Source organism: Pipistrellus kuhlii, unplaced genomic scaffold (genome assembly GCF_014108245.1).
Source record: "Pipistrellus kuhlii isolate mPipKuh1 unplaced genomic scaffold, mPipKuh1.p scaffold_m20_p_2, whole genome shotgun sequence".
Taxonomy (NCBI): Eukaryota; Metazoa; Chordata; class Mammalia; order Chiroptera; family Vespertilionidae; genus Pipistrellus; species Pipistrellus kuhlii.
Genome location: NW_023425515.1, coordinates 49,068,137 through 49,091,116, shown reverse-complemented (window position 1 = coordinate 49,091,116; position 22,980 = coordinate 49,068,137). Strand labels below are relative to the sequence as shown.

Genomic DNA, 22,980 nt, shown 5'->3' with positions numbered 1-22,980 from the left:
ATATTGAAATGAAATAGAGATCACTTTGATGGGCAACCATCATTAGCCCTATGGCTTTCTGGGTTGTGTTCCTTAAAGTATTGCCTTCTACACATAATGATCATTTCCTCATCTTTAAGAGATTTATTTGTAAAGACCAAACACGCTTGGAATTTCAGATTGGCAGGCCAGATTACCCTCCTGGATAACCTTGATCCTAATCCATTCATCCTCTACTCTCCTCCCTCTCATCAGCTGTACATGTGCTACATGCCCAGCACCTGAACTACTCCAAGGGGAATATACATACTCCTCCAGAACACAGAGCCCACAGAGAAGGTAATGAACCTGCTGAGAGCTGTATAATCCCAGATGCAAATCGCTGACATTGTCACGTGATGGATACTGGGACGTTAATAGAAAAATGGAGAAAAAGTCCTGGTCTTCAAGATCTCGCACTGCATTTGGTGAAACCACGTGGGGGGGCGTGGCTAGTAACAAGCAAATAAAGACTTGCTTGGCTAAGTAGTGGAACTAATTAAGAAGACTCTGAGCTTTAAAAAGTGCCGAAACTGGTTTGGCTCAGTGGACAGAGTGTTGGCCTGCGGACTCAAGGGTCCCAGGTTAGATTCAGGTCAAGGGCATGTACCTTGGTTGTGGGCAGCTGGTCGATGCTTCTCTCTCATGGATGTTTCTAGCTCTCTGTCCCTCTCCCTTCCTCTCTGTGGAAAATCAATAATATATATATGTACATTAAAATAATAATAAAATAAATAAAAAATAAAAAGTGGACAGGTTTTATATACAGTCTCCACCTTTAAATTCCATCGACCCTATGCAGAGGCAGCCAACATCAACATAAATCTCAGCAAGGTGCACGCACTACCGCCACGTGACCCTAGTCACCTAGGACCCAGCAGAGCTCGCAGGGAGCCAGCCGGCCACCGGAAAAGGGGCGGAAGGGGCGGGGCCTGTAGAGTGACGTCACCAGAGCCCCGCAGTTCCGGCGCAGTACGCACGGCGTTTGGCGCGAACGTGGCCGCCTGCACCATGGCGGGCGCCGATGCAGCTTTGGGGTCGTTGGTAAAGGGTCTGTACGACGTGCAGGCTTTCAAGTTCGGGAATTTCGTGCTGAAGAGCGGGCTCTCTTCCCCCGTCTACGTAGATCTGCGGGGCATCGTGTCTCGACCGCGGCTTCTGAGTCAGGTGTCAGCCCGGAAAAGGGAAGAGCCGGGCGGGTGGCGGAGAAGGCGATCAGGAGATGGGAGGGAGGCGACTGCCAGAGGGAGCTAAGCCGGAGGGTCGACCCTGCTGTCAGCCTGGGGAGTCCGTTTGAGAAGCCCGGAGGCCAGGAGCTGTTCGTTTTTTGGGGGGACCCCGAGAGCAGCCTGCTGTTTTACCCACCAACCTTGACACGTGGTTTGCGAGAGTCGGGACTCGAGTTTGGGACCCTGTCTCGCCTAGATGTGGTGGAAGGACTTCTGTGTCTCTAACCTCGAGAAAGTTAGGTGTGGGGAGAAGTGAGGAGCTGTTCAAATACTTGGAAGGGCTGTTGCTTGGAAGGAGGTTCCGTTTTGCACTGTGACCAGGAGCAGGAATTAACGCCTGAGGGAGGAACATTTCCTGGAGGGTTTCTTGTTATTGTTTTTTTGTTTGTTTGTTTGTTTGTTTGTTTTTTGGTCAATATAAGGGAAAATTTCTACAAATTAGACATTACTAGCAGAGTGCTTCTCAAACTTTGAATATATTGAATCACCTGGGGATTTTGTTAAATGTTGTAATATGGTTGAGTAGATCTGAAGCAGGGCCTGCTGAGGTAACGCCCTTCTAACAAACTGCCAGCCAAAGCTGCAGACCACACTCGGAGCAGAAGGGCCCAAATGTGCTGTTCAGTACAGTTGCTACTAGCCACATGTGAATATTGAGCAGTATGAATTTTTTTAGGTTTAAATAGTCACATGTTGCTAGTGACTATCATTGGACAGTGCAGATATAGAATATTCCCATCATTATAGAAGTTCTCTCTAGAAGACATGTTTCAGCTGTCACTTAAGGATGTTTATGTTCACCCTTTGTGTGCTTATTATGAAAAGGATCGGAGCACTAGTTAAAATGGGTTGGAAACCACACAGAATCTTGCTGTGGTGCATTTCAGCAGTGCTGCTGAACAAAGTGAATGACTTGAGATTCTTCTAATGAAAAATTGATGTATTTTTTTTAACAAGTCATCCGTTGATAAGTGACTAAAAATTATTATTTTTTGAAACTAGGTCTTGGTGTGGGTGTGATTTTTGGTAATTAATTTGGAAGGAGTTCAAAACATTGAGAGACCTCGGTATAATAGAACTTCTTTCACGTCTACTTTTATATGAATAGGGTTTCTCATTATTTTTATTCAAAAAAAGCTGTAGAATTTACTAACTCTTACTTCCTAGTAGTAAGTACTATTGAACTACAGTAGATGCATAAACTAATGCAAGGAGGAAAAGTGCTGCATTTCTAAAATAATCAGTTTTTTATGCTATCAAAATATGAAAATTATGTTTTCATTAATTTGATGCTCATAACAATTGTAAATGGTAATTCAACACAGAAGAATTTTTAATGCTTAGAGACAAAATCGCAGGAAATGTTTTTTAATTTACAATTTTAAATTTCAATTTGTATATTTTTGTTGTGAAGAACTAGTATGGAAATGATCAATTGAAGTTTTTCAGACATAAATATATATTGTATTAGAATAAAATTTTTTGGAAATATAAGTTCCCCCAAAATGTAGGCTTTTCCAGCTATCATAACCTAGCATTTTTTTTCTTATTTTTATTTTTTTTGTATGGAGATATTGAGTATCAAATCACTATAGCATTTGGATCCCATCATATTCACTTAAAAGAGTGATGTAGCAGTTCTACATAATATGTTAATGTTTTTGTACTCTAGAAATTACATCTTGCCGAAGCCGGTTTGGCTCAGTGGTAGAGCGTCGGTCTGTGGACTGAAAGGTCCCAGGTTTGATTCTGGTCAAGGGCATGTACATTGATTGTGGGCACATCCCCAGTAGGGGGTGTGCAAGAGGCAGCTGGTCAATGTTTCTCTCTCATCGACGTTTCTAGCTCTCCATCTCTCTCCCTTCCTCTCTGTTAAAAAAATCAATAAAATATATTAAAAAAATAGAAATTACATCTTTTGCAATGTAAAAATATTCATAGATTTTTATTTTCATCTGAGCAAAAAATTTTGAAGACATGATCAGTAAGCAACTCTGCTTGTTTGCTTCTCTTTTAAATAAGGTGGTGTTCAGTAGGAGTATGCATTCTAGCATTAATATGTGATGATTTATGTAGAAAGCGTATTATATATATAAAATAATAGGTTCTATATTATGAAACTTCATTCTTTTACATTTTTGTATATTCATTGGTTTTTTTGAGGTATAATTGACATATAAAATTAATTTCAGGTGTACAACATAATGATTTAATAATTGTATATATTGCAAAGTGATCACTGCAATAAGGCTAGTTAATATCCATCACCATACATATTTAAATATTTTTTCTGGTGATAACTTTTATTGTCTGCCCTTTTAGCAACTTTCAGATATGCAATTACAGTATTAATAACTATAGTCACCTTGCTGCACGTACAGCCACATGACATTTATTTTATAACTGCAAGTTTGTACCTTTTAGCCACCTTCACCCATTTCATTCATCACACCGATCCCCAACCCCCACCTCTGGAAACCACCAATCTCTTCTCTATATCTATGAATTTGGCCTTTTTTTCTTTTTTGTTTCTTTGTTTTAGACTCCACTTATAAGTGAAATTATATAGTATTTGTCTTTCTCTGTCTGACTTGTGTCTTTATCCATTTGTCTATTGATGGATGTCTAGGTTACTTCCATATCATGGCTATTGTATCCTTGGGGTATCAGGACAATGCTCTAACCAGCTGAGCTACCAGGCCAAGGACCCTGCTCTGCCACATTGACTTTGCCCCTTGCCATTGGAATTTTGATAGTGGTTGCATTGAATATGTAGGTTGTTTTTATAGTGTGGACATTCTAGCAATTTTAGTTCTTCCAATCTGTGAGCACAGAATATCTTTTCATTTATTTGTGTCTTCAATTGCTTTCATCATCATCTTATAGGTTTCAGTATTCAGGTCTTTGACCTTGTTGGTTAAATTTAAATGGGATTGTTTTCTTAATTTTCGTTGTGAAACTACATAACTGAAGACTTCTTTCAGGAAGAAAATATAACTATTGTAGTAGGTAATAAATAGGTTTAAATACTGAAAGCATAATGGATTACCAAAGGAAACTGGGAACCCTAGAGGCCATCTTTAGTCCTTGGGGTCAACATCATAGCCTTCCCTTATACATCCTATATTGTCCTCAGAGCAGACCCTGAGTTTAGATGAGTAGACTTGTGTTTTTTATTTGTAAATGGGTTTATGCAGAGGTGATTTAACAAAAAGGCATTTGTAGTTTTCTAATCAGGTTTGAGACTATTTCCTACTGTCTTTAAGGTTATGCTACCTTATTTGTACACTGTTTAAAATATAATAGAACAGTAATAGTTTATGTGTTCTGTTTTGTTTTGTTTTTATAGGTCGCAGAACTTTTATTCCAAACTGCCCAAAATGCAGGGATCAATTTTGATACTGTCTGTGGAGTACCTTATACAGCTTTACCATTGGCTACAGTTATCTGTTCAACTAACCAAATTCCAATGCTCATTAGAAGAAAAGAAACAAAAGATTACGGTAACCTCGTACTGCAAGAATTTTTTTTTTCTTCTAGGCATAGTTGTTTTACCAGCCACCTTGAATGTTCTTAGTAGGTCCTTTAAATTGTTATGGCAACTGTTGCTATATATCACCTTCTTTTCCTTTAGAATCTAGAGGTGAAAAGGCAATGAAAAATAGTGTGTTTTTTTTGCACTATATCTGTGAAACCCAACTTTTTAAAAATATATATATTTTTTACAGAGAGGAAGAGAGAGGGATAGAAAGTTAGAAACATTGATGAAAGAGAATCATCGATCAGCTGCCTCTTGCACACCCCCTACTGGGGATGTGCCTGCAACCAAGGTACATGCCCTTGATTGGAATCGAACCTGGGACCTTTCAGTCCGCAGGCCAACGCTCTATCCACAGAGCCAAACAGAACTAGGGGCCCAGTGCATGAATCGCCCCCAACTGCCCTCCACTGCCAGCTTGGTCACCCCAACTTCCCTCCTCTGATGACAGGGGAGGGCAGTTGTCTGCTTAAAAAATAGTAAGCCAACTGTCTGCTTAAAAAATAGTAAGAATATATGCTGCTTGAAGGCACAGTATTTATCTGTATGAATCTCTGCCCACAAGGAAACTATTATTTCTATTTCCTTACGATTTGTCTTCAAAAATATTTCTTGGCATAAGGTTGTTTATTTTTAAATATGCCTGTAAATACTCACAGTCTTACGTTCTACTCCAAATTGACTCAGTGAAACTTGCCAATCCTTCAGTAGGGAGGAAGGGAATGGGAAAGGGCAATGATGGTACCTGTGGTAAAGCTCAGAAAGTAGGCAAAATGGTCACCAATTCTATTTCTGTTTCAAAATTTGACAAATTTGGTAGTGGGAAACAGAAAAATGAGTCTATTAAAGTCTATAGCCTGAATTACATTTTGTAGGTTATTGAAAATAATCTATCTTGGAGTTGGAATGGGAAAGTATATTTAGTCACATTGCATTATCCTATATAATAAAAACCTACTATTCTGTGTCCAGTTGTCCATTCAACCAATCAAAGCATAATATGCTAATGATATGCTAAGGCCGCTTAACCACTCGCTATGATATGCACTGACCTCCAGGGGGCAGACACTCTGACTGATGGGTTAGCTTGCTGCTGGGGTCTGGCTGATTGAGACTGAGTGAGACAGGTTGGCCGGACATGCCCTGGAGCCCTCCATGGTCCCTCCCCAGCTGGCCAATCTCCCGCTTCCCTCCCTGGCCCCGATTGTGCACTGGTGGGGTCCCCCAGCCTGGCCTGCTCCCTCCTGCAATGTAGGACCCCTCGGGGGATGTAAGAGAGACAGTTTTGGCCTGATCCTGCAGGCCGAGGGACCCCACTGGTACACAAATTTATGCACCAGGCCTCTAGTATAATTTATAAAGTTGTAATAATTGGTCTAAATCAGTGTTTCCCAAAGTATGGTACATGTACCCCCAGGGGTAAGGGAAGAGTTTAGTGGGGGTATGCGTTGCACCAGAGTTTGGTGGGGATATGCATTGCACCGTGCTTAGCTGCATCTAATTCTACGTTCTCATGAGTACGATGGGTACTCAGCATTATGAAAATTATAGAAGGAGTACACATATGTCAAAAGTTTGGGAAACACTGCTCTAAATGATTGCTGAGTATTTTCTCTCCTGAATCTATATATGCAAAGGCCAATTTTCTGGCTGATCTTGAGTAATGAAATGGTTTATTGATGGAAAAAGAAATGATTTCATTGAGGGTATTGTGTTATTCTTTGTTTCATTGCTTTCCTTATCTGGGTTATTTTGCTTTAAGAAACCCCATATTTGAAACTTTTATTATAAACATGTTAAGTAATTTTTATTTACAATCCAAAAAAATTTGCTAGTTTTACTGTAAATATCTATCTGTAACTTATATTTATAAAAAATATAGTTGCTCCAGTGTAGTTTATCAGAAAATAAGATTTAAATTATCCACTCTTAATAAACATATGCAGATTTATTTTGTAAGATACATCTTGAGTTGATGAAATATTAAATTGGAATCAATTTAATTCTTTCTTGTCCAGGTACTAAACGTCTTGTAGAAGGGGCTATTAATCCAGGAGAAAACTGTTTGATCATTGAAGATGTCGTTACCAGCGGATCCAGTGTTTTGGAAACTGTCGAGGTTCTTCAGAAGGAGGGCTTGAAGGTCACAGACGTCATAGTGCTGCTGGACAGAGAGCAAGGAGGCAAGGATAAGCTGCAGGCACATGGGCTTCGTCTCCACTCAGTGTGTACATTGTCCAAAGTGCTGGAGATTCTTGAGCAACAGAAAAAAATTGATGCTGAGATGGTTGAGAGAGTGAAGAAATTTATTCAGGAGAATGTTTTTGTGGCCGCTGATCATAATGGTTCTCTCCCATCTGTAAAGAAAGCACCCAAAGAACTCAGCTTCGGTGCACGTGCCCAGCTGCCCGGGATTCATCCAGTTGCATCAAAGCTTCTCAGGCTTATGCAGAAGAAGGAGACCAATCTGTGTCTGTCGGCTGACGTTTCAGAATCCAGAGAGCTGTTGCAGCTAGCAGATGCTTTAGGACCCAGCATCTGCATGCTCAAGACTCATGTAGATATTTTGAATGACTTTACTCTGGACGTGATGAAGGAGTTAACAAGTCTGGCAAAACACCATGAGTTTTTAATATTTGAAGACCGGAAATTTGCAGACATAGGAAACACAGTAAAAAAGCAGTATGAAGGTAAGTATTATTCAGGAATCTGCAAGACTCAGAAATCCAGTTTAAACTAGCTGAAGAAAAAAGGGAAATGTATTGGCTCACCTCACTGAAAGTCCATCTGTAGAACAGGCTGCCAAGCATGGTTGGATCCAGGAGCTCAAGGGATGTCTTTTGGACTTGCTTTCTCTTCTATCAGCTCTGCCTTCTTCCTTCTTTCTCAGGTAGGCACAGTCCTCATGCCTACTCCAATTCAGACACTGGGTATATTATAGAATGCCTTTAGGTATAGATTAGCTGAAGATACCACTAACACCTGGATAATATGCCCAACCTCTGGTAGGTAATGTGAGGTGGTTAACTCTATAAACTTCTTAAACCAAGATCTGGTAAAGGGTAGTTCCCCTAAATAATAAAAAAATTAAACGTGTGCCGGTGCCAGAAGACAGGAACGTAGGGTCTAGGGTCTAGGCAGGCAAACATGACAGAGGTTGGGCATGGCAAACTGAATTCTGTTATTTGAAGCATGAAAATTGCAGATATGGGAAACTGAAAAGGTAGTATAAAGTTGTAAAATTAATTTTTACCAGAAAACGTTTTGTTGATGATACACATTCTTTTAAAAATATTTTGTTAAACTCATATGTTGGTTGAAAAAATAGCTTAATTCTATACCTATCCTTCTATGCTAATTTCTGCCGTAGCGTACATATCTGTTTTTTCTTCACTTAACCTTAGATTTTATTTTATCATGTTATTAACATTTATAGACATCTTTTGAGGTTTTTTTGTTTGTTTTTTGTTTTTTTGTTTGTGGTTTTGTTTTTTTTAGGTGATGCATGCTTATACTGAAGCTATTTCTTTGGGATAGATTTGTCTTCAAACATGTTTTCTTTTTATGTGACTCAAATGTCCTCTTTAGTTTGTTGACTGATATAAGAGTTAAACAAACTTCCTACAGGTTTACATAGAATCTTTTTTTTTAAATATATTTTATTGATTTTTCATAGAGAGGAAGAGAGAGGGATAGAGAGTTAGAAACGTCGATGAGAGAGAATCATCAACCAGCTGCCTCTTGCACACCCCCTACTGGGGATGTGCCCGCAACCAAGGTACATGCCCTTGACCGGAATCGAACCAGGGACCTTTCAGTCCGCAGGCTGATGCTCTATCCACTGAGCCAAACCCGTGCCGGCTACATAGAATCTTTTAAAAATTGATTAGGGTTATTGATGTTAGGATTTTAAATGAAAATAATTTGAAGACCAAAAGAGATCTTAGGAACAAGTAGGAGATTTGAGAAATGGTAAAGTTGCTATGAGATCCATGCACAATGAAAATTTGTTGTCTTCTGAGGAATTTTCCAAATGTTAATATCTTTGACCTTCATAAACACCCATCTTCACTGGGCTTTGTTTCTAATTGCATAAGTTTTATTGGTCACAGCTTCAGCCAGCCAGGAAAAATAGTTTAGTGTTGCTTATAAACTAAATACAGAACTTGTAAGAATTTTCTCATTGTGATCTCTCAACTAGCTACTAGGTAGATATTATAAATGTTTCCCACTTAAAAGCATACATAAGTCTACTGAAACACTAAAATTCTTGAAGTGTTTCATTATTTCATTAACATGTTACTAGGACATTATTTCATACTCTACTTATTTGGCAAAAAGTTAAAGGTTTTTGTGTGAAATTTGACACATATCTTTTTGCCTCTTTCTTAGGTGGTGTCTTTAAAATAGCTTCCTGGGCAGATGTAGTAAATGCTCACGTGGTGCCAGGCTCGGGAGTTGTGAAAGGCCTGCAAGAAGTTGGCCTGCCTCTGCAGCGGGGGTGCCTGCTCATTGCTGAAATGAGCTCCGCTGGCTCCTTGGCCACTGGGGACTACACTAAAGCAGCGGTGAGTGCCCAAGGGACTGGGCTGTAAACCACATGTTCTAGACTCGAAAATACCTTCTTTTTGGGTTTATGAAACAGCTAAAAAAAAAAAAAAAAAAAAGCTGCTGTTAATGTGACAGTATATTAATACTAATTGGCTAGAATTCTCTGATAGTTAATAGCATTTTATATCTTGTGTTGAACACTTACGAGATTTGAATTGTACATCCAAGAGAGAAACATTGAAATAGATACTTGGTCAGATAAACATTTGCCAGGCTTACCTGACCTTTAAGATGGTGGTGTTGTTTTTTATCTCACCGTGAGTTGGAATTGAAGAGCTGCTTCCCAGATATGCAGTGCCTCAGAATCTCCCAAATCCACAGAGATGCGTTCTCAGGACAGCAGCCCACATGTTTTTTATTTGTTTGTTTGTTCATTCATTGATGTTGATTGGTATTATATGGTAAAGCTCTTAACTAGAGCCCAGACACATTGTTTCCTCCAGTAACTCCACGTTATTAAAAGTTTTTATAGCACTCCACTTAATACCCAGCACCCACCCTTACATTCCAATTAAAAAGTTTCATGGATGGATAGATCATCTTTAAAGATATTTTGTTACTTCAAATACTCTATGGAACTGAAGAATTCACATGCCCTAGGCCCAGGTTTTAACCCCACACCTGAACTGTCTGTCCATAAACAACTGTGATTTTCCAATTTTCATAACAGAGGGGTACATGGGTCATTTTGGGGATCTGGGTCTGGCTCAAGGACAAGACATCACTTTCTGGCAAGAACAGAACAGTGTGAGTCTCAGGGAAGAGCCAAATGAGGAAGTCAGACCTTCGTAGGGGTGTCGAACTCAATCAGAGAAGGGGCCAAAATCTAAAATCCAGCCTAAATCGCGGGCCGAATGGTTTACTGAACAGTCATAAACTGTCATTGTGATGGAAACGGAGCAGAGTGCAGTGATGACAGCGTGGTGCGGGCCACATTGCAAGGCCTGGCGGGACGGATTTGGCCCGCGGGCCTTGTGTTTGACACATGTGTTCTAGAGAAACTTCTATGAATATGGGGTAAGGTATAGAAATTGTGGAGACCGATTATTAGCAAATATTAAAGAAGAGGGAAAGCAGTAGAGATTTCTTTAACTCTTGACAACATAGTTAACCTTGACTATGGAGCACCCTGTGTAGATAGGCAGTAAGTCTTCAATGTAGTTTTATGCCGTTTAGAGATATAGTCTAGAGTGCCTTCTTCATATCCTTTTTGGAAGTAGGTGGATCCTCAAGCATTATTAAAAATAAGTAATTATGCAGCATCTAGATTCTAGACAGCCATAATTGGTATAGGATTTACTATAGTATAGTATGGACACTATGTTTTTAGGGTATGGTTAATTGGGAGAAGGGGAGAGAGAGGATTAATGGAGCAAAGATATAGATTCATAGCTAAGATTACCTGTTTTAGATATAATGATTTTAATATGAAATGAGAAAAGACATCTATAAAATAGCAGTTTCTTACTAGTTAATAGAGCCGATTTTTAACTTGTAGAATTATTCTGTGTGGTTAACTGCTTTCTTGTAATCTGTCCTATTACATTCCATTTAGGTTAGAATGGCTGAGGAACATTCTGAATTTGTGTTTGGTTTTATTTCTGGCTCCCGAGTAAGCATGAAACCAGAATTTCTTCACTTAACTCCAGGAGTTCAGTTGGAAGCAAGACGTAAGTCTGTTCATTCTTCCAAAATGCTTCTTTAGCCATGTCTTCAAAGGCTAGATGAAATTTTGTGTGTTGTTATAAAGTTGATAAAGAAAATGCTTATTTTATCTATAATAGAACAATGAATGAGCCCCTTGGCCTTGTGATACTGACCTAGGTGTGCGAAGTAGCTTGCAGTCTAATTTTAGGGTGAAAATTTAGAAAACTGCTTTTCATTAGAATGTATCAGATACACTGAGTGGCCAGATTATCATGATCTCTGAATGCATAACAATCTGGCCACTTGGGTGGGGGTGTGTGTATTAGAGCCTTGGTGCACAAAATTCGTGCAGAGGCAGGGGGTTTGTCCCTTAGCCCAGCCTGCTCCCTTTCCAATCTGGGACACCTTGAGAGATGTCAACCGCCCATTTAGGCCTGATCCCACCAGTTAGACATCCCTGTCACAATCCAGGACTGCTGGCTCCTATCGTCTCACCTGCCTCTGCCTGATTGCCCCTAACCACTCCCCTACCAGCCTAATCGATGCCTAACTGCTCCACAGTCGGCCCGATTGCCCCTAACTGCCCTCCCCTACCTGCCTGGTCACCCTTAATTGTCCTCCCCTGCCAATCTAGTTGCCCCTAACTGTCCTCCCCTGTCAGCCTGGTCCACACCCTCCCAACTACCCTCCCCTGCAGGCCTGGTTCTTCTTCCCCTCCCCCCAAACTATCCTCCCTGCAAGCCTGGTCCCCCCCAACTACCCTCCCCTGCAGGCCTGGTTCTTCTTCCCCTCCCCCCAAACTATCCTCCCTGCAAGCCTGGTCCCCCCAACTGTCCTCCCCTGCTGGCCTGATTGCCCACAGCTGCCCTCCCTACAGGCCTGGGTCTCTCCCCACCCCCCCAACTGCCCTCCCCTGCCAGCCATCTTGTGGCAGCCACATTGTGTCCACAGGGGGGTGGCCATATTTGACCACATGGTGTCAGCCATCTTGTGTGTTGGAATGATGGTCAATTTGCATATTACCTCTTTATAGGATAAAAAGACTTTCTACTGAATGGGAGAAAATATTTGTAAATTATGTATCTGATAAAATATTTTTTTAAATTGTACAACTCAATAGCAAACAAATTATCTTATTTTAAAAAATGAGCAAATCTTCTTTGGACATTTTTTCAAAGAGGACATATAGATGGCCAACAGATACATGAAAAGATGCTCAGCATCACTAATCATCAGGGAGGTTACAAATCAAAACCACAATGAGATATCACCTCACACCTGCTAGAATGACTTATCAAAAGGCAAGAAATAACCAGTGTTTGAGAGGATGTGGGGAAAAGGGAATCCTGTGTACTGTTGGTGGGAATATATATTACTGCAGCTACTATGGGAGTCAGTATAACGGGGTTCCTAAAAAATTTAAAATAGAACTTCCATATGATCTAGCAATTCCACTGGGAGTATTTATCCTAAGAAAACAAAAATCTAACTTAAAAAGAGATATGTAACCCCACGTTCATTGCAGTGTTGTTTACAATAGCCAAGATCTGGAAACAACCTATGTATCTATTGATGGATAAAGAAATTTTAATTATCCATATTATTCAAGCATATAAAAATGAAATCTTGCCATTTATAACATCATGGATGTACCTTTACAATATCATGCTAAGTGAAATACTAGTAAGTCAGACTAAGAATGAGAAATACCACATGAGTTCACTTATATGTGGAATTTAAATACAAACAAAAAATTAAATAAGCTCATTGATATGGAGAACAGATTGGTGGTTGCCAGAGGTAGGGGTTTAAGGATGGGAGACATGGGTTATGGGGCTCAAAGGTTATAAGTCATGAGGATGTATTTACAGCAAGGCAACTATAGTCAGTTTATTGTATTACATATTTAAAAGTTGCTAAATCTTGAAAGTTGTCTTCACAAAAGAAAATTTAGTAATTAATGCCAGGTGATGGATGTTACGTAGACTTATTGTGTTGGTCAGTTCTCAGGTATACAAATATTAAATCATTATGTTGTACACCGGAAACTAATGTTATATGTTAGTTGTACCTCAATAAAAAAAGATATAAAAAGAATGAAAAAAAACCAAAATTTAGAAACAGGCTTTATACATAGGGTGGGGCAAAGTAGGCTTAAAGTTGTATGTGAAACAGTTTATTCTTTTATTATTTATTATTGTATTGCATATGAACAACTGTAAAGCGACTTTTGCGCCCCTGTATAGTATGAGCACTTTGATGGGTTGTGACAGAAAGGTTCACATATGTGGTCGGGGTCCCGTTCATTGCCTTCTGAGGACTTTCCCAGTGGTGTGGCATGTGATTCTGAGGTGTATACTAAAATTGCCTTCAAATGTAAGGCCTAGCTTTATCTTATATATTTTTTAAATCAATCTTTATTGTTCATATTATTACAAAAGTTCCTCATTTCTTCCCCCCTCCAACAGGTTCCCACCCGGCCCTCCGCTCCCTCCCCACCCCCCATTGTCCTCATCCATAGGTGCACAGTTTATGTTCAGTCTCTTCCTGCATCCACCACTCCCCCTTTCCCCAAGAACTGTCAGTCCACTCCCCTCCAGTATCTCCGACTCTACTACAGTCAACAGCTAATATTGTTCATCAGGTTTTTTAATCTCCTTTTTCTGTTGTTGTTGTGTTTTTGTTTTTGTTTTAATTAATAAACTTTTATACTTCTAAGAATAAATTTTAAAATCTAATAATTTTAAACCTTATTTTTTCTGCCCTGGGAACTGAGAAGCAAACTTGTTTACATGTAAACTTACCCTTACGCTATCAAAAGGTGTAGCCATTCAAATGTAAATGAACACATTGTTTAAAGATAGCTGCTGGCTAGAATTGGATTACCTGTTCTGGGTGGGAAGGGCTTGTCCTCCCCTTTCTCCATTAAAATTAAGGTGTTAGCTTTAAAACCTCTTTTTGGGAAGAGACCTTAAACTTTCAGAACTTTAAATTTTTCAGATAGTAAATCAGTTACTTATCATTTTCTCAAATCAATAATACATCCACATGCCCAAGGATACACTTCACACAAAAGACACTTCCAAATAGATCAACCAACCTCATCCAGGTCCCACACAAGGCACTCACAGATCAACACCCCAGCACTATACTAACTCAACACATCCAGATCTAAGCCTTCATCACTTGATTCAGCAGACCCTCAAGTTCCTCCAAAAGTTTCCAGCCATGTCTGAGAGATGGGCCTGACCTCTGTTGCTCTGGTCTGCTCCACAACCAGCTGCTCCCTGCCTGGCTGCTGCTGCTCCCTGCCTGGCTGCTCCCAATCCGGCCGCTCTCGGCCTGGCTGCTCCAGGCTTGGCTGCTGTTGCCCTGGGCCTGGCTGCTCCCAACCCAGCTGCTCTGGGCCCAGCTGCTCCAGGTCTGGCTGCTCCAGGCCTGGCCACCCTGGGCTTGGCCCCCTCTGCCCCAGGCCTGGCTGCCACTGCCTTGGGCCTGGCCCCACCTATCCAACATTCTGTCCTTTTTTTTTTTTTTTTTTTTTTTTTTTCTTTTAATGCATTTATGTTGCAATGTTGGCTGCTGAGTTGAGTTCTGTCTTCAATTTTTCAAGATCTTCTTTGTATTCTTTCTTAAGTAATTTTACTATCTTTTGCTATAACTTGATTTCTTCACATTGAAAACTTCTTTGGTTTCTTCCTCCTCATCCTGGAAGGTCAGTAGGCTGGCCTGTAGCACCCCTTTGTTCTCCGCGGCCTCCTTCGAGGCTTCAGCCTGTTGCCAGGGTCGGCGCCGCCCAGGAAGCAGCCCCAGGCCTCGGCTCCGTGGCCCGCGATCAGTGGTTGAGGGCCCAGCGGCCCTTCCCCCCAGGGGCCCTGTTGCCCGGCTCCTTGCCGGCGCCCAGCTTGCTGGTGTCCAGCCGCAGCTCCTGCTTCTCATCACGTTCTTCCCAGTCTGGAGCTTTTTTCTCTTTCCCGCTAGGGCAGTCTAGCATCAGAGTCAACAGACTGTCTTCTGCACACAATGTGCACTACTGCGGGGGCTCCGCTTTTCGCTGCTCCCCTGGGATTCCACCTCACAGCCCCGTCTCCCTCTGTTTGAGCCTGGGTCCCCAGGGACTGGCCTAGAACTAGGGTTCAGAGCAGTCGGAACTGGGCTCAGCACAGCCGAAGCTTTTGTTTCCTTCCCGCTAGGGCAATCCAGCATCAGAGTCAACATTCCGTCCTCTACGTGCAACGTGCGCGACTCTGGGGGCTCTGCTTTTCGCCGCTCCCCTGGGATTCTGCCTCACAGCCCCGTCTCCCTCTGAGCCTGGGTCCCCAGGGTCTGGCCTAGAACTGGTGCTCAGAGCTGCCGGTTCTGGGCTTCAGCCCAGTCCGGGGCTTTTATTTCCTTCCTGCTAGGGAACACCAGGCAGGCACTCAGCCTTCCCCTCCTCTCCAGCTCCGTCCTCTCTCTGCGCGCGCAGCATGTCTCCATACCTTGGGCTTTTACAGCTCCTCTGATTTTCCTTCTGGTTTTCTCTTTCCTCCTTGTTGTAGAATTTTCAGTCAGTCGTCTACCTGTAGCTCTGGGCAATGTCCATTTTATATTTTAGTTGTATTCCATTGAAATTGTTGTGTGCGGCTGCGGTTAGGTGTTTACCCATCAGCTTTATCTTATTTTATTATTTTTTTTGTATTGAAGTTTTCTTGGCATTGGTAGATTTACTTTTTTTTTTTTTTTTTTTAATGCTGTTAAACTGTAAATGCTCTACAATTAGACACTGAAAGGAATGGGTTGGCTGCTTCACTGTGGATATCTCTACCTGTCCGGGTCTGTCTCTTCACCTGCATTTACTCACTTTGCTGTCCAGAAGGAGCATGGAAAGCAAGAGCATGGTGTTAATTAAATAAAGCTGGTTAGATACTTTCCTCCAAAAGGTCTCATGACGGGTTTTCTGATGTTCTGTATTGTGTTGATAGTAACTTTTGTGTTTCTGCAGGTGATAATCTCGGCCAACAGTACAATAGCCCACAAGAAGTTATTGGCAAACGAGGTTCTGATATCATCATTGTAGGCCGGGGCATAATAGCATCAGCCAATCGTCTGGAAGCAGCAGAGATGTACAGAAAAGCTGCCTGGGAAGCCTATTTGAGTAGACTTGGCATCTGAGTCTCAGATACTTTTTGTGAAGGCCTTGAAGACCCACTGTCTCCTGAGATGCATTGGCTGGATAACAAGCAGCCTTTTATACCGCCTCGATTCCTCTGTGGGTCTTGTGTTGGAGTGACTCCTAGAGTTATCATACTTAGGATATCCTGAACAGCTGTAACCACTGCATTAGTTTTCAAGCATTCTTTAGTGGGACTGATTTTGGCAAAGCAGTCACAGTCCTGTTTGTGGTCAAGTCTTCCACATTTGAGGATTCCTTCAACCCCCATCTCTAGTCAGGCTTTTTGATTCTTTTCATTGCTGTGGCACAAAAACTTTAGGACATTAAGAGTACAGCATTTAGGACATCGAAGTACATACAACATGTCTTGTGTCCTTTATTCTGTGTCTAATGTGATGCCCAAACAATATTAAAATATTAGTTCTTCTCTTAAAAGTGATAGTCCAGGTTCCAAATGGTGCTGGTTCTCAGAACTGCTGTTATTCACTCACCAAAGGGAGCAAGATGGGGAAGTGGAAAGCTGACCACAGCCTGGCCCCGGGACCAATACCTGGCTTTCATTTCAGCAAATGGATTCTGACTCTCTTCTCCGGCAGCAGTGTGGTGCGGACCTGGGCTGAAATCCAGGCACAGCTTCCTTTTGCCTTACTTGGATTACCAATGGACAAGCTGCTCCTTCATTTATGTAAAAAGACAGCAGCATCAGGAGGTCTAAGGTTCCATTTGGCGGTTTGCTTCAGGATCCTACATAATTGTCCCAACTGTGGTTGACAGAGAGGGAGGTCAGACTTCACTAGAAATAAGGGGGGGAAAATCTCAGCAACAGCTTATATTGTCCACGTCTCGTTTCTACCACCTTTGCTCACAAGCCCCACCATCACACACAGGGCATAAACAGTTAGGCAATCACGTCCCAAACACACTCCAGTCAACTTCGATTCTCAAACGTCTCACGTTTCAAACAGTTTGCCTCTCAACCTGACAACCCTCTCATGCTGATACATGTATGATCAGTCACGTTTCTCTCAAGAGACGGGAGACGATGCTCAAGTAAGAGCTTACTGCTGTTAACATCTCAGGATATTGTGCTGTGAATATTCTGTGTGTTTGCTTTTGTTGCTGCTTATTAAAATTTAATTTTTTATTGTATAATTTCCTTTTTGTTCAGTTTTCATTTACATTTCATGTCTTTTTTGTTTTTACAGGTTAAGCAGTACATTAGACATGCATTGTATATAAAAAAAAAGTTAAAATGGAATCACTTGGCGGTCTGGAATGAATTAAATTTATATTATTTCTAAATAGTGGCCTTGTGCACATAAAAGGGAATGAGAGGAAATATTTTAATATTGCTATTTGCCCTTTCTCTATAATATTAGGTCTAGTAATAATTAATGTCGTTTTCTAATACTTTTTTAAATCGAATTTATTTAAACAATACAACAAAATTTAATCAACAATATAGTTGCCGTTGTTTTCTACTTCTTGTGCCCAACTCTCAGGAAGCATTTTAATCCCTCTGTTGTAAAATTCTTGTGATTTTGATGCAAAAAAATCGGTCAATGCATTTTTGAGGCATTCTTCATTATTAAATTTTTTTCCAAAGAAGAAAGTTTTGCAAAGAACGAAACAAATGGTAATCGGAAGGGGCAATATCAGGAGAATATGCAGGTTGAGGGAGAACTTCCCATTCCAACTGGCGCAGTTTTTCAGCAGTGATTCTTGCAGTATGCGGTCGTGCGTTATCATGGTGAAGAATTACGCCCTTCCGATTAATCAGCGCGGGTTCTTTTTCTCTTAAAGCTTGGGCTAACCTTTCCAATTGGGCACTATACACTGCACTTGTAATGGTTTGGTTAGATGGTAAAAGTTCATAATGAAGAATTCCTTTAAAATTCCTCCAAACACACAACATCACTTTTTTCACATGCAAGTCAGGTTTTGGCGTGGGCTGCGGAGCCTCATTTTTGTCCAACCATTGAGGCCACCTTTTCAAATTAACATACAGCACCCATTTTTCCTCTCCGGTAACAATTTGCTCTAAAAACGGCAAACGGTTTTGACGAGAGAGGAGCGAACTGCAAATTGTGACTTTGATTACGGTTGTTGTCAGTCCACTCATGAGGAACCCATTTTCCAAACTTTTGGACTTTGCCAAGTGCACGCAATTGATTGGAAATTGTTTTTTGTGAACAATTTAAAGTTGTCGCAAGCTCTTGTTGGGTAATTTGAGGATTTTGCATCAAAAGAGCCTGAAGAGCTTCTTGATCAAAATTGGACACACGGCCTCGACCACTCTTGTCATCTAACGAAAAATTTCCCTCGCGAAATTTCTCAAACCAACGCTGGCATTTTCTGGCGCTAACTGCATCTTGACCAAGAGCACTACAGATGTTTTTTGCAGCCTCACTTGCTTTTCTTCTTAATTGGAACTCGTAAAGCATGCAGTGCCGAATATGCTCTTCATCTGCCATCTTCTTAGCCCTAGTTTTGCAACAAAAACCAAGCCAAACACAAACTTTTTCAAGCAAAACTTGATAATTGCACTTCACACGTTCTGTAGATACCACGTGTTTGAAGGTTATGTCAATACAAGTCAATGCCAAGCAAGATTTTAAACGAATGTTTAAAAACGACATTAATTATTACTAGACCCGATAGAAGTGTCCGGCTCCACCCCCACTGGGCAACACCAAGACCCGGCCGGCCCCACCCCATCAAGACCCACCAGGCAGGAGACGCAGCCTCACGTCCCAGTGCTGGGGCAGGGGGCACAGCCTCAGGGCCCCCCGCCCTGGCCCATGCCACATAGCCTCACCCAGACCCAACGCCATCAATGCACCTTCTGGTGACCGGTCATCTGGTTGTTACGGATGAAAATAAAGTCATGGACTTAAGCATGCACATTCATTTTCAATGCTTGATTTGTCTACATTCTCTAAATTACAAAATAAATAACATCTCCAGCCAGATAGCATCATAATGCCAAGTTCTTTATATGACACCATGCTCTCCACTACGTATGCTCCATTTGAATGGATTAAATGTATGCAACTCATATGTAAGGCACTGCTGCTTGCTCTTAGCCTGTTAACCGGGGAGTTCCCTTTTTAATGACGGAACCTGTAACGGGCGCATACTCTTTCACTAGGATGTGTCAGTACGTCACGCCCGGAGGACGTAATTTCATATTTTTTTTTATTTACTGTATACTTAATGAAAATAAATGAAATATATATATATATATATTCATTTATTTATATATATAAAGCACAAAGGAAAATACAAAATTACAAAAAAAATAGAAAAGAATACCGACAAAAAAAAATGGACACGTCAAATTAAAAAATTATAAATTTCACAAACAATGATAAAGATTACAAAAAATAGCCGAATTCGATTCCAGTCAAGGGCATGTACCTTGGTTGCTGGCACATCCCCAGTGGGGGGTGTGCAAGAGGCAGCTGATCGGTGTTTCTCATCTCATCAATATTTCTAACCCCTTTCCTTCCTCTCTGTAAAAAATCAATAATTTTTTTTTTTTTAAAGATTACAAAAAATATATACCGTCCCTCTCGGGGTGCAACATATATTTCAAAGACGTATTCATATGTCCTACCCGTTCCCGATATTGTTTACGTTTGACGTATTTATAGGTCCCGCTCGGTTAACAGGTTAATAGAGGAAGCTTTGACTCGCCTAATGCCATAGAGTGGTTTAAATGGCATATACTGACTCGAAGAACAGAAGGAAAAATAACCGAAAACAAAAAACAAAAAAAAGTTCAATGCTGTGAACAGCAGAATCCTCTCCCTTTCCCTTTGTTTTTTCTGCTTTTCCCATGCACCTATTTGCGCTCTGCCTCAAAATCAACACAGAAAACAATCAGATGCTGTAATCTGCGTTTTAGAGTGCCATTTGAGTACAAAGGTACTTTTCAATCATTACTTTTTTTTTTTTTTTTTTTAATCAATGCAGCTCAAACTTGCTCCCAACGTTCCAGTAGCCAGGCCAGCGTGGCTGTGTGGACACACCTTTGCTAGGTGCTGTCAGGCGTCAGGGCTGGGGCAGGGAACACACTAGGTGTTGCTGGAAACGAATCAGCCCTCCTCTCTACATGGCAGGAGTCCTTTCACTATAAAACGCAAATCCGCAGCCCTCCTCTCTGGGGGCGGTAGGGAGGGACCGAGGGGACATTTACTCTTGGCTCTGATTTCTCTTATTTAACGGAGCCTAGTGACAGCTGCTTCTCTGAGCACAACACCAGCTGGCTCAGGGCTAGCCGCACCTGGAAGGCAAGCGGCAGAGCTGACCAGGGGCTTAGCCCGAGCTGGGCTTGGGACATCTGGAAGCTGAAGGAACAGGTTTAGGAAACCAGGGTGTGTGGTGGTCCCCGGCACGCTGTGTGGCACCGCAGCGCTTGGCTTCCCTCCACTCCTGCAGCTGGGCAGAGTCGAGGCTGGGAGTTGTTGAAACTCCGTTCACCTGTCAGAACCCAGATTTGGGCAGGGAACAGGGCCTGGCGGCCAGAGCACACAGGTCACAGCAACCTCAGCAGGCAGCTTTCCCACACCCAGACTCCACAGCCAGGGGGGGGCAGGTGTGGGAGCTGCTCCTGAAGACTAGCCACCGCCCCCCAGCTCAGCACCCCAGCTCCCTGTTCTCCCCCTTTCACCCACAGGCGCCACCCGCGTGGTGTGCCCAAAGGCAGATGCTAGGGTTGCAGGTTCAGGATGCTCCACCTCCTCCTGGCACTTTGAGCCATAAGCACTGGCAGGGACCTTTCCCACTCAGCCACTCAGTCTTGGTCTTTGGTCACTGCTGAGGTTTTCGGGACTCTCTAGGCCAGAGACAGCCAGGACCTTTGCCTCTGACCAACACCACACCTGCACCCTGCCTGGGGTACCCCCAACCCCGGGAAAGCTTGGGGATGTGGCCGGCCGGGGCAAGGGGCCATGGAGTGGGGTAGGAAGGTTGGCTAACTGTCCCACCCTCAATTGGGGTGGGAGAGGCTGATCAGGAGTGGGCCGGAGGAGGAGCTGGGTTCGCTGGCGCCTTGCATTCAGCCCCACCCATGCCTCAGGCAGGCAGCCTTGGCACCGCCCACAACCGTGCCTCGGGGCTACGGGTCTGCACCCCTCCGCCGGGGCGGGCGTCCTTCCACCCCAGCAGTCATCGCCCCTTGTTCCCCGCTGGGCCAACCCGCATCTTGGGGCCACTATGGAACCTCGCTCTTTGTAGGCAATGCAGATCCCCATCCACTGGCCCCCTGCCCCGGCCCGAGCCCGCTCCGGTACACTCTGCCTCAGTGCTGCTCAGCACTTGCCCAGGAGCCGCCCCTCAGGTGGAGGCCTATACACAGGCCGCAGCCCCGCCCACGCACACCTGTTGCATATACAGCCTGCTGATCAGTTGTTACTGTGACAGCATCCTGACCAATTTGTATATTACCCTATTATTGTATTAGTATAGATGGAGAAAATGCTTTGGCTTTTGAATAGCCTTCTGGAACAAATTAAGTTTAAAATCTGAGGTTCCACTGTATTTCCCAGAAACTTTTCTGAGTTTCTGGATGATCCCTGTTCTCCAATAGATAGATATTCTCCATGTGTGTATTTCTGTGGTCTATTGGGGAAGCATCGTGGAGGAAGGAGAGTAAAGGGTGTGAGATCAGATGACCATTTGGAAATGGCCCCACTCTGCATTCAGAGCCCTGACTGAGCGGGGCCAGCACGGCAGCTGCATTAGGAGGCTCAGTTACGATTCTGCCAGCACCCCCACCATCTGCCTTCAGCGGGTGTCTGAGGACTCTTGGCATTTCCTCGTGACAGTGGCTGCTCCCACCCCTGACAGCCCCCTCTCCTGATGACTCCGATAGGAGCCTGGGGTTTCAGTTCAGGCTTTCACTGCATTCCCTCTCAGTGTCTACACTGAAGAGCTGCTCTGAGGCCCCAGTGCTGCAGCCAGAGAAGTCCCCTGTGGAAAAGGCAGGCATCAAGGAAGACAGCTAGAGGGAAAGGAAGGGATGTGGCCCTCGGGCTCCTCTGCAGGAGCTGGATTAGGAAGAGGAAGATCCAATAACGCTCATAGGGATCGTGTCTTCCAAGTCTTGGTGACCCGGGGCTGAGAGACCTTGGGAGTGAACGGTGGGGTGTCAAGTGGCCACCTAGTGGACCTAGGAGGTCAGTGGACACACATCAACACCCATCGGGAGTCTTTGGGTTAAATTTTTACATTTATTGTACAGTTAATGCTATTTTAATAAATGCTGCTTTTATTTTGGATTATTGGAAGTGAAATGCCTTTTTTTTTTTTAATTTGACTCTAGGGCCTTTGAAGTTTATAATCTGGCCTTGGATGAATTATCAAGGTTCCCTCACCCACTTCATTTTCTTCACAGCCTCCAAGTCTACGCTAGGCCTTTGTGCCACAGGGAAGGGAGGCCACGATGGAAACACAAAGAGAAACAAAACAATTATAAAATTTTTTAATTTTTAAAAGTTCAAGGTCTTGGCGGAAGTACTGCTTTGGAAGAACCTCTGCCTCTCTCCTTCCCACCAAGGCGGGGGGAGGAGCCTTCCTCTGGCTTGGAGAGCACAGCAGTAGAGGGTGGTCCCAGTCCGATCTGGGTAAGACAAACCCAAGAGGAGGGGGAGGCACATCGCCACCTACACAGAGAGGAGCTCTGGGCCTCGCTTTTCTAGGAGGGGCCCAGGAAAGCAATGAGCACCCAGAGACCCCACCCCAGCACACAGCACGGCAGTGGACTTGGAGGCTGGGTG

General features: G+C 42.8%; 1 protein-coding gene across 2 annotated transcripts; it reads left to right on the top strand.

Annotated features, from left to right (window-relative positions):
* The first annotated feature begins 964 nt into the window (after positions 1 to 964).
* UMPS (uridine monophosphate synthetase) lies at positions 965 to 17,003 on the top strand. Of its 2 annotated transcripts, none has more exons than XM_036445861.2 (6): positions 965 to 1,185; positions 4,597 to 4,750; positions 6,804 to 7,475; positions 9,178 to 9,353; positions 10,952 to 11,066; positions 16,028 to 17,003. In XM_036445861.2, exons 1-6 carry the CDS (start codon positions 1,030 to 1,032, stop codon positions 16,195 to 16,197), a joined length of 1,443 nt encoding a protein of 480 aa, XP_036301754.1. In that variant the 5' UTR covers positions 965 to 1,029; the 3' UTR covers positions 16,198 to 17,003. The 2 variants fall into 2 exon arrangements, with proteins under 2 accessions (XP_036301754.1, XP_036301755.1); XM_036445862.2 differs by lacking the exon at positions 965 to 1,185 and adding an exon at positions 1,876 to 2,151.
* Positions 17,004 to 22,980: the final 5,977 nt, after the last annotated feature.

Bases quoted from the DNA above. Each gene is read 5' to 3' on its own strand.
- UMPS (XM_036445861.2), top strand. From the start codon at position 1,030: ATGGCGGGCGCCGATGCAGCTTTGGGGTCGTTGGTAAAGGGTCTGTAC. The intron at 4,751-6,803 runs GTAACCTCGTAC...TTTCTTGTCCAG, and splicing joins AAAAGAAACAAAAGATTACG to GTACTAAACGTCTTGTAGAA. The intron at 9,354-10,951 runs GTGAGTGCCCAA...CATTCCATTTAG, and splicing joins GGGACTACACTAAAGCAGCG to GTTAGAATGGCTGAGGAACA.